Raw genomic sequence first — 12,417 nt, 5'->3', positions numbered from 1 at the left:
TTCACAGGGCACAGGCTTCTCCCCAGACCAGCCTTGGTCAGCTCCCAGCTAGGGCTGGGGAAGACTTGGCCCTCGATTGAAGGCCCATGCAGCTCAGCAAGATAGAGTTCTTGGCCTCACTTTTGTAAAGTTGGGGAGGACAATTAGTACCCTTTGTAGGTCTTGTGAAGATTAAGAAAATGTGCATGAAAGGATCCAGATGAGTTTCTTTCTCGCCTAAATTGTTACTGGTACTGAAAATAGCACCCTATAGCGTCTATCCAAAAATACACAATAGGATGATACATAAATTCCTCTACTGTGGGATCAGCCTTGGATGGTTGAAGATCACTTTCAGTCTCCCTTACATAACCTCCCCCAGCTTTCTGCTTCAGGCATAATTTAGCAGCAGTTTCCAAGGGTGTGGGATCCTTAACTGATGATAATAGGGCCTCTTGGAACTCAGAATTTAACACTCAAAACTCCTTTTCAACCACAATCCTAAACCTCAGGCAACAAAAGCTAGAATTTAGCTGTTTTTAATTCTAAGGTTATGATACTCCCAAGAAATGGTATTAAGTGGCAGTATGGTCACATGGGATATGGCCTGTGGTACTCTTAATACAAGACATGCTTTGGCCACGTCAAACAGCAGAACACTGATTATAATTTTCTCGATGTGCTAGCCATGACCAATTAAGGCTCTTAGTTCCAATAGATAAATGTCTATCTTACAGGTTGACTGCCTCCTGTGCAAAACCTAGTCTGAAACATTTGTTGGATAAATTTTTGGTCATTTTCATGATTTTAAATTGACTCGGGACATACACTGATGGTGTGACTACTGAGTAGAGGAATTGTGCAGAGAAAATATAATTTAGGATCGTTCCTTTAATAACCTGGGGTAGCACAAAATTCTTGGGCCTGTTTAATTCTATGTCCTCAATGCTAAAAACTACATGTTCAAAGCCCTCAGAAGGTCACAAACCACCTGGTATGCTTAGGTGGGGTGACATGTAAGATTGTACTTTTGTGCTGTCCTGTTTCCCAGTTTGTTGTCATTTTTGAAATTAGAAAAACACATTAGCTCAAATTCCCTACCCACCCTGCTCCCCCTGCCAGAAAACATTTCTGATTCATCACTGCCAATTAGAGTGTTTTTTTGAATTCTAAAATGTGAAGAACTCAAGTTATCTTGAATTTTTAAGGTACCCAGCCAAAGCACTGACTTGGCATGCCAGATGACGTGAACTGAACAAATGGGAGTGGTGTGAGTGACAATTCTGGGACACTATTGGGAAGGAAGGTCAGCCTGCTGCCTCCTAGCCTCTCAGCTGCGAGCACGAGAATATATCTAAATACTAAAGTACTTTGTGAGGCAAGGGCACCCCAGCTTAAAGGAACCAGACAGACCAGTGTGAAGTCACATCCATCTGCGTGGAAGGCTTGAAAAATGGCACCCTGTTGCTTTGAATTCTGTCCTGAGTTAAAGGGCCCAACTGTTGGCAGCCCTGCAGCCTCAGCTTGGGGCCTTTGAGTTGGGGTCCCTAGAGAAGGCACTGTAAGTCCTGAACAGGAGCAGGAAGACCCCCAGCAATATGAAGAAAGGTTAGAAGTAAAGACTTGTGATCTCTGGTGGGGGAGAGTGAGGCCTCTGGCTAGGATGGGCCCCCTTCTCTTGGATTAAGGGCCCTTCTGGGGACTGCACGACTAGCTCAGCTCCATTAAGTCTGTGCTGGGGGGTGAAGCAGAATCCTGGATGCTTTCAAAGAGGGTGGCAAGTTCAGGGTTGGATCTGATTTGGGAAGAGAAGTCGACCATGATGGGGCTTTTCCCCACTTCTGGGATAGTCAGCAAGGCAGCCACGGCCCTCATGGCGGAGCGCTTCAGTTCATCTTGCTTCTCAAACTCCTGCTTCACGGAACCAGCTTTGACCTAAAGTGGGCAACAAGGAGCCGTCATTTACTGAGCCTGACCTTGCACCACAGCTTCCTTACTGTCTGGCTTCCTCTCAACCACCTATAATCTTCCTCAGCCTAAACAGGGTTGCACACTCTCCTGCTTCACAAGCGATGGTTCTAGCCTCGTGATGGCTTCTTCCAGCTCTAGGCTTTACGCTGGCTGGTTTCCTAAGAGGGTGGTTCTTTGTCATTCAAATCACCTTCAAAGTCACCTAAAAGGCCTCTGACTAGCCAATATAAATTATTTTTGGTAATAATTTGATGGTGACAATTGCTGTGAAGCGCTCACTTAATTTCTTTCCCCTGACAAAAAATATCGGGCTGTCTATCTCTTTACTGTGCTTAAAACGGGTTCTTGGTACCATAGGACTTAACTAAATGAATAGATGACTGTGACAGTCTTCTAGCTGGTCACCTGCAATCCATTCTGCAGATGCAGCCGGAGAGGAAGCATCACAAACTGCCTGGTCTGCTTTCTGTTTCCTCATCCCCAACCCTCTCCCACTTACTCAGAAAATCTCAGGAATTCCCCCATTGCTTATGGAATAAAGACCCTCTGTGCCTTAACTCAGACAACACTAGGCTCTTCCCCCTAAAGCAGTGGTTCTCAACCTGTGGGTCGCAACCCCTTTGGGGGTCAAACGACCCTTTCACAGGGGTCGCCTAAGACCATCGGAAAACAAAAAGATATTTACATTACGATTCATAACAGTAGCAAAATTACAGTTATAGAGTAGCAACGAAAATAATTTTATGGTTGGGGGTCACCACAACATGAGGAACTGTATTAAGGGGTCGTGGCATTAGGAAGGTTGAGAACCACTGCCCTAAAGGATCTGTGGTGGGTAAGAGTTTGGTATTGGGGTTGGACAGTCCTGGGTTTAAATGGCTCTGCCCCATGAGAGCTGTGATTTCAGGTAGTCACCTTTTTGCCTCTCATTTTCCCATCTACAAATAAGAGCCTCCTCTTCATAGGGCTGCTATGAGGATTAAATGACAACACAAGTCCACACCCCCTTCTCTGAAACCCTTAGGACCAGATGTACTTTCGGAATTCAGGAGTTTAGGGAGTTTTAGAAAGGTGGTAATGTGCAGATAACATGGGTCTTGTACAATACCCTGTAATCAAATATACTAATATTTCCCCCACTAAATTTATGGGGAAATGTAAGAATATGAATATCAGCCCCATGCCAGTTCAAGTTGCCAAACAAGTTACTAAAAAGCTTTTAGTTTCCAGAGCATTGTAGGTTTCCGAATTGCAGGTCAGGGACTGTCGACATGGATGCGACAATCTCTCATCACAGTGCCCAACAAACAGCATCCTCTGAGCAGCCAAACTGAGAGGCCTTTGTGCAGATCTCAGACCAAAGTGAGTTAAGGGTGTCCTGATGCTGCAATGCCATCTGCAGCTCCTCCCTGTGAACTGGGAATTGTCTCCATGCTATACAGTCCAAAGAAAACTAGAAGTGATTTAACCACTGAGACTGTCAAAAGAGTTCAGTGGCCCTACAGAACCACTGTTGGACTGACTTCATGCTAAGCATATGTGAAAAATAGAAATTTACAAGGCAGGTTTCTATTAACAAATTACCAATTTTTTATCCACATAAGATTTCATTTTGGGGGGAAAGGGTTTTGCTACTTAAAAAGTACTGCTCTATGGGTATCTCTCCTCTCTAAGCTCCAATCTGAAATATCTGCCCTCTTTTTAACCTTTCCAAAACCCAACTTAGTTCTTTCATTCAACAGGTGTTTACTGGGTACCCCCTGGGTATGCCAGGCTCTGTTCCCAACACCGCAGCTTTCCATGAGGCCTTCTGCTCCAGGTCCTTCTTCTGGACTCGTGAGGGACTCCAGTCTAGCAGCAACTGTACCCCATATCAATCAGTCGACTTCTATCAAAGAGTCCGACTCAGTTTCCCAATGAGAATGCGAGAGGAGGGAGCCCATGATGTTCAATGTTGTATCCCTAGTACCTTGCGTAAAGCCCAGCACCCAGGAAATATTAATGAATGACAGAGGTGAGTTTGAATCCCAGCTCTGCGATTTACTAGCTGTGTAGCCTCGGTCAACAACTTCACCTCTCAGCCTCTGTTCCCCTGTATATATGATGGTAGGAATAAGAAGCAATAAGAAGTACTTTATAGGATGACGATGATGATAAAAGAAAGCATGCCCCACACACCTGTACTACAGGAAGTTCTCAGTAAATGGTAACTATGAATCGTCTGCAGAGCACCTGGCGGTATGCACAGGGCTGGGCAAAGAAAGGGCTTACCTTGGCAGTGCAGGTGGCCCTGAGTGGCTCAATGAGCCGGTCTACCCTCTGCAGGACGGGCGCAGGACACAGGGTAGCCAATCGCGCAAGCATGATGAAGGTCAGCATCTGCCCAGGAGGAAGGAGACAGAGTTCTTGGTGAAATGGCCTGGGACCAAAAGGAGCAGGCTCTGAGGCAGAACAGAGGCTCTGGACCCAACAGCTGGCACCCAAGTCCAAACTCCAGCACTAATTCCCGCCTGGGGTCCTGCCAGAATCTCTCCCTCTCTGGGCCTCAGTTTCCTCATCTGTAGTATGAATGGTAATGTCGTTTATGCCAACTTCACTTGGAGAATCAAATCAGAAGAGACGCCAGGGAAGGGGTGCCATTTGGTATGGAGCGGGCATGGGTTTGGTAGGGGGCTCCTCCTACCCGGATATCATAGTGGTCCTTCAGGCCGTCCTCCACATGGTTCAGGAACTCACAGATGTCCAGCTGGCCCAGGCAGCTCTCGAGCAGTGAGTACATGCACTCAAAGGCTGCCTTCCTCACATCTAGCCCATCGTCCACTGTGTGCTTAAAGGGCCCCATCTCCACCTGCAGAGGATGACAAAAGGTTAGGGGTGTGACCCCCAGCGTGTAAGAACACCTCCCCGTGTTCCTGCTGCACACCCTCACCGCCGTTGTTCAGTATGTGTCTTGTCCCCAAATCATGTCTGATACTCTCAATTCTCCATGCCTTTGCTCAGCCTGCAATGCCCTTTGATAATGGGAACAATAATTATCATTATTCTAATCTGAGCAGTTATGATGTGCCAGGTTCTGTGCTGAGTGCTTGACAGATGACAGTTTACTCAAGCATCACAACAGCCCTAGGAAGCCAGTGTTACTATTAACCCCATTTAACATATGAGGAAACTAAGGCTCAGTGAGTTTAATTAACTTGCCCAAGGACACACAGGTAATAAGTGACTGAACCAGAATTAAAGGTCTCTGCAGCTTTTAACCATGAGGCTCTGCTCTTAATGGTAAACTCCCTTTCACTCCACGCTCAGCTCAAATGCCCTCTCTTTGGGGAAACTTTCCTAACCCCTCTAAACAGTCACATCCTCCTCAGTGATGCCAAGTGGCTCAGACCTTTTTGTTACATTGTGAGATGACTTAGCTGTTAAGTCACCTTTAATCTTTGCCCCTTAAGCCCTTACTTCTCCAATTGGGCTATAAATAAATTAAATAATCAGCAGAGTGGGTATCTCTGTCTTTCAGGAGGCCATGAGCTCCCTGGTGCAGAAACCATGTCTGGTCCAGCTGAGTCCTGGCACTCAGACACAGGGCTGGCACTCCACACACACGTTTTGAATGTTGAGTGATAACAAGAGTCATCAATATTCACTGAGTGCTGACCGTATGCCAGGAGCAGTTCTGAGCACCTGCAGGACTTAACTCATGGAATCTTCTCAACAGCCCTGGGATGCAGACATGATTATTTTGCCTGTGAGGAGCAACTGAGGCTCAGAGTGGATTAGGTTGCCCTAACAGGGTCACACAGCTGGGAAATGAAGGGGCAGGACTTGACCCAGGCCCTGGTGCCGGGTCATCTGATGAGCTGGACCCTAGTTCTCATCACAGCTCCCCGAGTCAGGTCCAAGGGCTCCCGCTCAGTCCTCCCAGGCCTTACTTCTCGGATGAGGTCCCGGCGGATCTTTGTCTCCTGGTAGAGGAGGGGCAGGATGTCATCCAGCAGGTCCCGGACCAATGAGGGCTTGTTGTGCACGGCTGAGTTGAAAAAAGCCAGAGTGGCCCGGCGCACATTCAGATCTGGATCCTGCAAGCTATCCATGAACTCTCCTGGCAGAAAGATGAGAGGGGGTGTGAGGGACGGCACAGCCAAGACACAAACCACCTCCACCCCCATCTCGGTTATGTGGTTCATGGGGGTTGTGCAGACCTGGCTGAACGGGGACAGGCCTGTTCTGAGCATCTGCTTTGTACCATGCACAACAAGCCTTCAAAGTCCAGAATAGAATGTGTACTCGAGTCCGGCCTGGGTTCAAATTCAGATTCCACCACTTCCTAACTCTGGGACCTTGGAGAGCCTCAATGTCCTCATCCATATAATGGGGGTAACAGCAGTACGTATACTGTAAAGCTGTTTTTATTATTAAAAATGTGGTCATGTATATAAAGCACATAGCAGAGGGCCTGGCACAGAGCAAAGGTCCTACAAATGTTAACTTGATATTATTACAGATGAGGCTCCTGAAGATCAGAGAGGCAAAGAAAATTACATAAAGTCACACAGCACTTCTCGAGGTATACCCTTTTGTATAGTTTAGATTTCCTGATAACTGTGGTCAAATTTTATATACTCAAAAATAAATAAAATCAAGAATGGGGGGAATCCCTGAAAAAGAAAACCTAACTGTATTTCAAATTATTAACACAACCACCCAGGTTATGATGGAGAAAACAACTCACCCAAGTAACTGCCAAACAAAGAATTTTGATTACATGCCCTCAGGCTAAAGACAAAAGAACTATAAACAAATATTGACTTTTCACAGAAATAAAGGTTAGCAATTCTCAGACTATTTTCTGTGTATTCTAAAATTAAGAGAATAAATATCTTGTAGCTAATAGGAGTTGGGTTTCTCCCTGTAAGAGAAGAATATATGGAAAGAGAGGCTAACATGAACACTGTGATGCTGGACTAGAATAGGAGGTAACACATGGATATATGTGTGCCTGTCTGTGTACATACATACATATATTTCCTAGTATATACTATCTGCTGAGAGGGCCTAGAAGCAATGGCACCCCAGTAGCAATGAGCACACCTAGTGTCCAGAACTTGGATTCTAAATACCACTGTCCACTAAAAGGAATCAGAGCTCCTCGGAGAAATGACTGATTCCAGGGCTGGGGCAGGAAAGATGAGACTGTAGCATCTCATTGTGCCAAAAAGTAAGGATATGCTCAAAGAATGATGGAAACATGTCAATGAACATAGGAACCAGCTTGAAGGGCTCCCACGTGCTAACTCGGGGACAATCTTGAGAATCAAAATAAATAAAAACAGTAATAGATTATAGCCCACTGAATGAAATAGGAAGCCATGAGTCTGTAATGATATGAATAAATGGGGGAAAAGGAAAAGTTCTTCCTGAGAATAGAATGCAAACTATTGGATTGTCGGAAAAGTCATGACGCATTATTGAAACGAAAAACAGAAAAAATGTCATGACTTTTCTGACAACCCAATAATAAATATGGAAGGAATGCTGGAATTAGAAAGTTGCCATTTGGCAACTGTCAGTAATCACTGATTTAGGTAAGAAATCACAATGGATGCAAAATGTAGAGGGAAAAAATTTGATGAGGAAGTCTATCTATATTTAATCTATCTATATTTTGATAGACTGAAAAATACGTATTCATTCCAAAGGAAAAAGCATAATTTTAGAGTAAAGAAACCTGGAAGGCTTTACCTTAACCAGGTGATCAGAGTTACCATCACCAGACACGGGAAAAACTGCCATCAAGTGCCTCCCGATGTGAACTGGGGAGAACAGTCTCCCAGCAGTGTGGGATTCCAACCCAGGGATGACAGCCTCTGGGCCCTTCAACCGTGCTATGCCGACTCCTAGGTTCCCCACTCTCTGTGAGAACACAGCTGTGGGAAACCAACAAGACCTAAGTTCAAATATACTCTCTGAGCCTTTGTTTCCTCATCAGTAAAATAGGGCCAGCCCTACATTCCATGCAGGAGGCTGTGAGAATTAATTGTGATGAGGTATATTAAAGTGCCTGGCATGGTACCCGATACACAGTGAGAGCTCAAAACTGTGGTTCAAACATACAACAACAAAAACCAAGTGGAGGCCCCTGGGCGGGGGTTGGGGGGGCGCAGTCATGGGCAGCTAAGGCAAGATGGAGGAAATCAGGGCTAGGGCAGTGTGTGCCCACTGGGTCAGGACACAGGATAAAGTCGCTGCTGTGATATTGCTGTAGCTTCTAGACATGTTCTCCAATTCAGAGTGCGGTCACATCTGCTGACCCCTTGGTTTCACAAAATGGTGCCCCAGCCGGTAGAGATCAGCACCCCCATTTTATGGCTGAGGATGAGATGATCCATCCATGCTCACACAGCCAGAGAATGGCAGAGCCAGGATTGGAACTCAATGTTGGGAGACTCCAAAAACCTCTCCCCAGTCCACTAGGATGCCCTGCCTGGGCGAGGAGGGCCAGACTCCTATGTGGTGCGGTCCAGTTAAAGGCCCACAGGCTCGGAGTTCTGAACAAGGAAGCCTGCTCCTGCAGAGCCCCAAAGGGAAGAAGGCTCAGTCTCCTCCCAATGAAGGCTGCTTGGGCTCCTCAGGCCAGAAGGCCCCTCAGACGGGACAAGCTGGAGAGCCTCTCTCCCTGCCCTGGTGCATCCCTGCCCAGCTCGGTGCCTGCTGAAGCCAACGCATGAGAGAGGCTAGTGGTTTCACACTTCTAAGAGCCTGTATGTTCATGGAGCCCTTTCCCCCTCAATAACCCATGGGGTTTGCGAAACCACCTCGGAACTTCAGATAAGGGTTTTTTGTCCCCATTTTACAGATGAGGAAACTGAGGCTCAGAGGTGAGAAGGGGCATGCTGGGTTCACCCGGCAACTCAGTGCCACCACACGGGTTTGAACCCAGGGCCTGCTGCTATTGTGGGGTCTTCAACTCCCCTCAGCTGATGTGTAAGTAAAATCGGCCCAAGTTCAAGGGCTATGGAGGAGACTGAACGGAGCTGTGGGCAGAGGGGATGCTCTGCTCACCAATGAAGCTCTTCAGGAGGGGGTCGATGGGATGGGGCTGGTCCGAGATAAGAAACTTGACTGCTGTGATGACAGTGCTCCGGGTGTGCGGCTGACCTGCAGGACAAGAAGCAGCAGCGTGGTGGGGGGCAGGGCCAACCCTAGGTACCCACAGGTTGGAAGGTGCCAAGACTCCGCTCCCTCTATGGGAAACAGAACTGTATCCCCTCCTCACGTGAAAACCCCTCCCCCAATCTTTGGGGAAGTGGATGCTGCCATTCCCCTGGGTAGCCTAGAATCTCCCCTGAATTCTTCCTGCTGCAGCTGAGAGAGTAAAACTGTCAGTTCTCAGGTAACCACATTGCAGGATGCAAACAGAAAACCAAGAACCCAAGACAGTGGTCACCCCAAAGAAAGACCTTTGCTCAGGCCTTGGGACTGCATTCTATTTTTCAACACATTATTTCAATGAATATTCAGGATGGTCCTATTAATTGGCTGATAATCATAAAGAATATAGAATTAAAATAATTAATAAAATTATCAATCTCTATTCTACAGATGAGGGAAGAGAGAGCCAGGAAAGTTAAGTTCAGGTCTAAGGTCACATAGCAAGCAGATCCAGAATTCAAAAGCTGATTCTGAGCCTTGGCTGGGCCCTACTCCTCAGCCCTGCATTCTCTAAGCAGGGGGCACTTGTACTTCAGATAGGCTGAAGGACAAGGAGATTCCAACAGAATTCAGAGCATCTCCAAAGCCTTCGGAATAAAGAACTCACTTAATTTTGCTTTTCTGCTTGCTTTCTGAGTCGAGAAGCTGAAGAAAGGGAAGGAAATACATTTCCCACTTGGCGAAAGAAATGAATCAGCAGCTGCCCCACATGCTTCTCAACTCCTCTCTAAATGACTCACATTCTAATGACATTTTTTACAGAAATAGACAAACACAATCCTAAAGTATGAAACCATAGACGACCCCAAATATTCCAAAACCATCCTGAGAAAGAACAAAGCAGGAGGCATCTGATTTCAAGCTATATTATAAAGCTATAGTCATCAAAACACTACGGTACTGGCATAAAAACAGACACATAGGACAATGGAACAGAATCGAGAGCCCAGATATAAACCCAGGCATATATGGGCAACTAATATTTGACAAAAGAGCCAAGAATACTCAGTGGGGAAAAGACAGTCTCTTCAATATATGGTGCTGGGAAAATTGGATATTCACATATAAAAATGAAACTGGACCCCTACCTAAAACCACTCACAAAACTCAAAATGGAATAAAGACTTAACGAGGTCTGACAATTAAGTTCACAAACTTGTTGCAACAATGTCGCTAACCTTTTTTGATACCAGAGGGCTTATTCATTATGAATTTGTACCAACTGGACAAACAGTTAACCAAGTTTACTATTTGGAAGTGCTGAAAAGGCTTCGTGAAAAAGTTAGATGACCTGAACTTTTTGCCAACAATTCATGGCTCTTGCATCACGACAATGCACCAGCTCACATGGCACTGACTGTGAGGGAGTTTTAGCCAGTCAACAAATAACTGTATTGGAACACCCTCCCTACTCACCTGATCTGGCCCCCAGTGACTTCTTTCTCTACCTGAAGATAAAGGAAATATTGAAAGGAAGACATTTTGAGGACATTCAGGACATCAAGGATAATATGATGACAGCTCTGATGGTCATTCCTGAAAAAGAGTTCTAAAATTGCTTTGAAGGGTTGACTAGGCACTGGCATCAGTGCCTAGCTTCCCAAGGGGAGTAGTTCAAAGGTGACAATAGTAATATTCAGCAATGAAATATGCAGCACTTTTTCTAGGATGAGTTCGCGAACTTAATCGACCTTATAAATGTAGGACCTAAAAACCATAAAACTCCTAGGAAAAACCAGGAATAAAGTTCCTTGACATGGGTCTTGGTAATAATTTTTTGGACATGACACCTAAAACACAAGCAACAAAAGCAAAAATAAACAAGTGGGGACTACGTCACACTAAAAAGCTTTGCACAGCAAAAGAAACTATCAACAAAGTGAAAAGACAAGCTATGGAATTGGAAAAAATTGTTTCAAACCATGATAAGGGGCTCATATCCAAAGTATATAAAGAACCCATACAACTCAATAGCAAAACAAATAATCCAATTTAAACATGGGCAAAGGACCTGGATAGAAATTTTTTTCAAAGAAGATACTCTAAAGGCCAACAGATACATGGAAAGGTGCTCAATATCACTAATCATCAGGGAAATGCAAATCAAACCTACAGTGTGATATCACCTCGCATCTGTTAAAATGGCTGTCCTCAGAAAGGTAAAAAATAAATGTTGGCGAGGGTGTGGAGAAAAGGGAACCCATGTGCACTCTTGATGGGAATGTAAATTGGTGCAGCCACTATGGAAAACAATATGAAGGTTCCTCAAAAAAATTAAAAATTGAACTACCATATGACCCAGCAATCCCACTTCTGGATATATATATATCCTTCAGATATATATCTGAAGGAAACAGAACTACTCTCTCAAAGGGACCGCTACCCTCTCATGTTCACCGCAGCATTATTTACAATAACTAAGACATGTAAACAACCTAAGTGTCCATCGATGGATGAATGGATAAAGAAAATGTCACACACACACACACACACACACACACACACACACACACACACACACACACACACACACACACTGGAATATTATTCAGCTACAAAAAAGGAAGAAAACCCTGCCATTTGCCACAACATGGATGGAACTTGAAGGCATTATGCTACGTGAAAAAAGTCAGAGAAAAACAAATACCATATGATCTCACTTAAATGTGGAATCTAAGAAAACCAAACTCATAGAAACAGAGATCAGACCCTATCAGGGCATCAGTTGACCAGCTCGAGGCCTGGAGGCCTTTCGTTCTCAGGGGCCCAAACAGCCCACAGGTACACCTGCCAGCTTTCTTCCTCCCTGAGCTGTGGAACACCCTGACATGCCCTGATCTGACCACACAAAACCTGACCCCTGGTTCCTGCCCAGGCCGCCAATCCTAGCTTACATTTCCATTTGCTCCTGGCTCAAACTAGCTCAAGAGAGCTGCACTCTGTAGGCTGCAGTTTCTGGTCCCTCAGAGAACGGCTTTTATTCACCTTTGCCTGGAGCATAAGGCTGCTGTCCACACCAAGGATTACAAAAGTGGCATCATGAAAAGTTTATTTATTGAAGGGACATATCGAGGGTTCTGTCTGCTCCATCCCAGAAAGTCCCACAGGAGGAGGCCTATAAGCCTCAGGAAATAGTTTTTCATGGCTCCTCTTGTCTTTATCATGAGAGTCACACCATGACTCTCAGACCCAATCACCTGACCTAGCTCATTTCATGTGGGCCACTCTGACACTTAGGGACAAACTGCCCACCTCCAA

General features: G+C 45.4%; 1 protein-coding gene across 2 annotated transcripts in view; it reads right to left on the bottom strand.

Moving 5' to 3' along the window:
- Positions 1 to 6: 6 nt before the first annotated feature.
- CAND2 (cullin associated and neddylation dissociated 2 (putative)) overlaps positions 7 to 12,417 on the bottom strand; it is a 30,914-nt gene continuing 18,503 nt past the window's right edge. Inside the window, exons 11-15 of one of the 2 annotated variants that reach the window (XM_019646055.1) lie at positions 9,010 to 9,105; positions 5,880 to 6,049; positions 4,634 to 4,798; positions 4,222 to 4,329; positions 7 to 1,914 (exon numbers count right to left, since the gene is read on the bottom strand). In XM_019646055.1, coding sequence (XP_019501600.1) covers positions 1,690 to 1,914; positions 4,222 to 4,329; positions 4,634 to 4,798; positions 5,880 to 6,049; positions 9,010 to 9,105 — 764 coding nt within the window. In that variant the 3' untranslated portion in view covers positions 7 to 1,689. The remainder of the gene's footprint in view (positions 1,915 to 4,221; positions 4,330 to 4,633; positions 4,799 to 5,879; positions 6,050 to 9,009; positions 9,106 to 12,417) is intronic. The other variant, XM_019646056.1, reaches the window with a different exon arrangement.

This window comes from Hipposideros armiger, unplaced genomic scaffold (assembly GCF_001890085.2).
Source record: "Hipposideros armiger isolate ML-2016 unplaced genomic scaffold, ASM189008v1 scaffold_96, whole genome shotgun sequence".
NCBI classification, from domain to species: Eukaryota; Metazoa; Chordata; class Mammalia; order Chiroptera; family Hipposideridae; genus Hipposideros; species Hipposideros armiger.
Note: the sequence above shows the minus strand (reverse complement) of the source record. Positions and strands in the feature narration are given on the sequence as shown.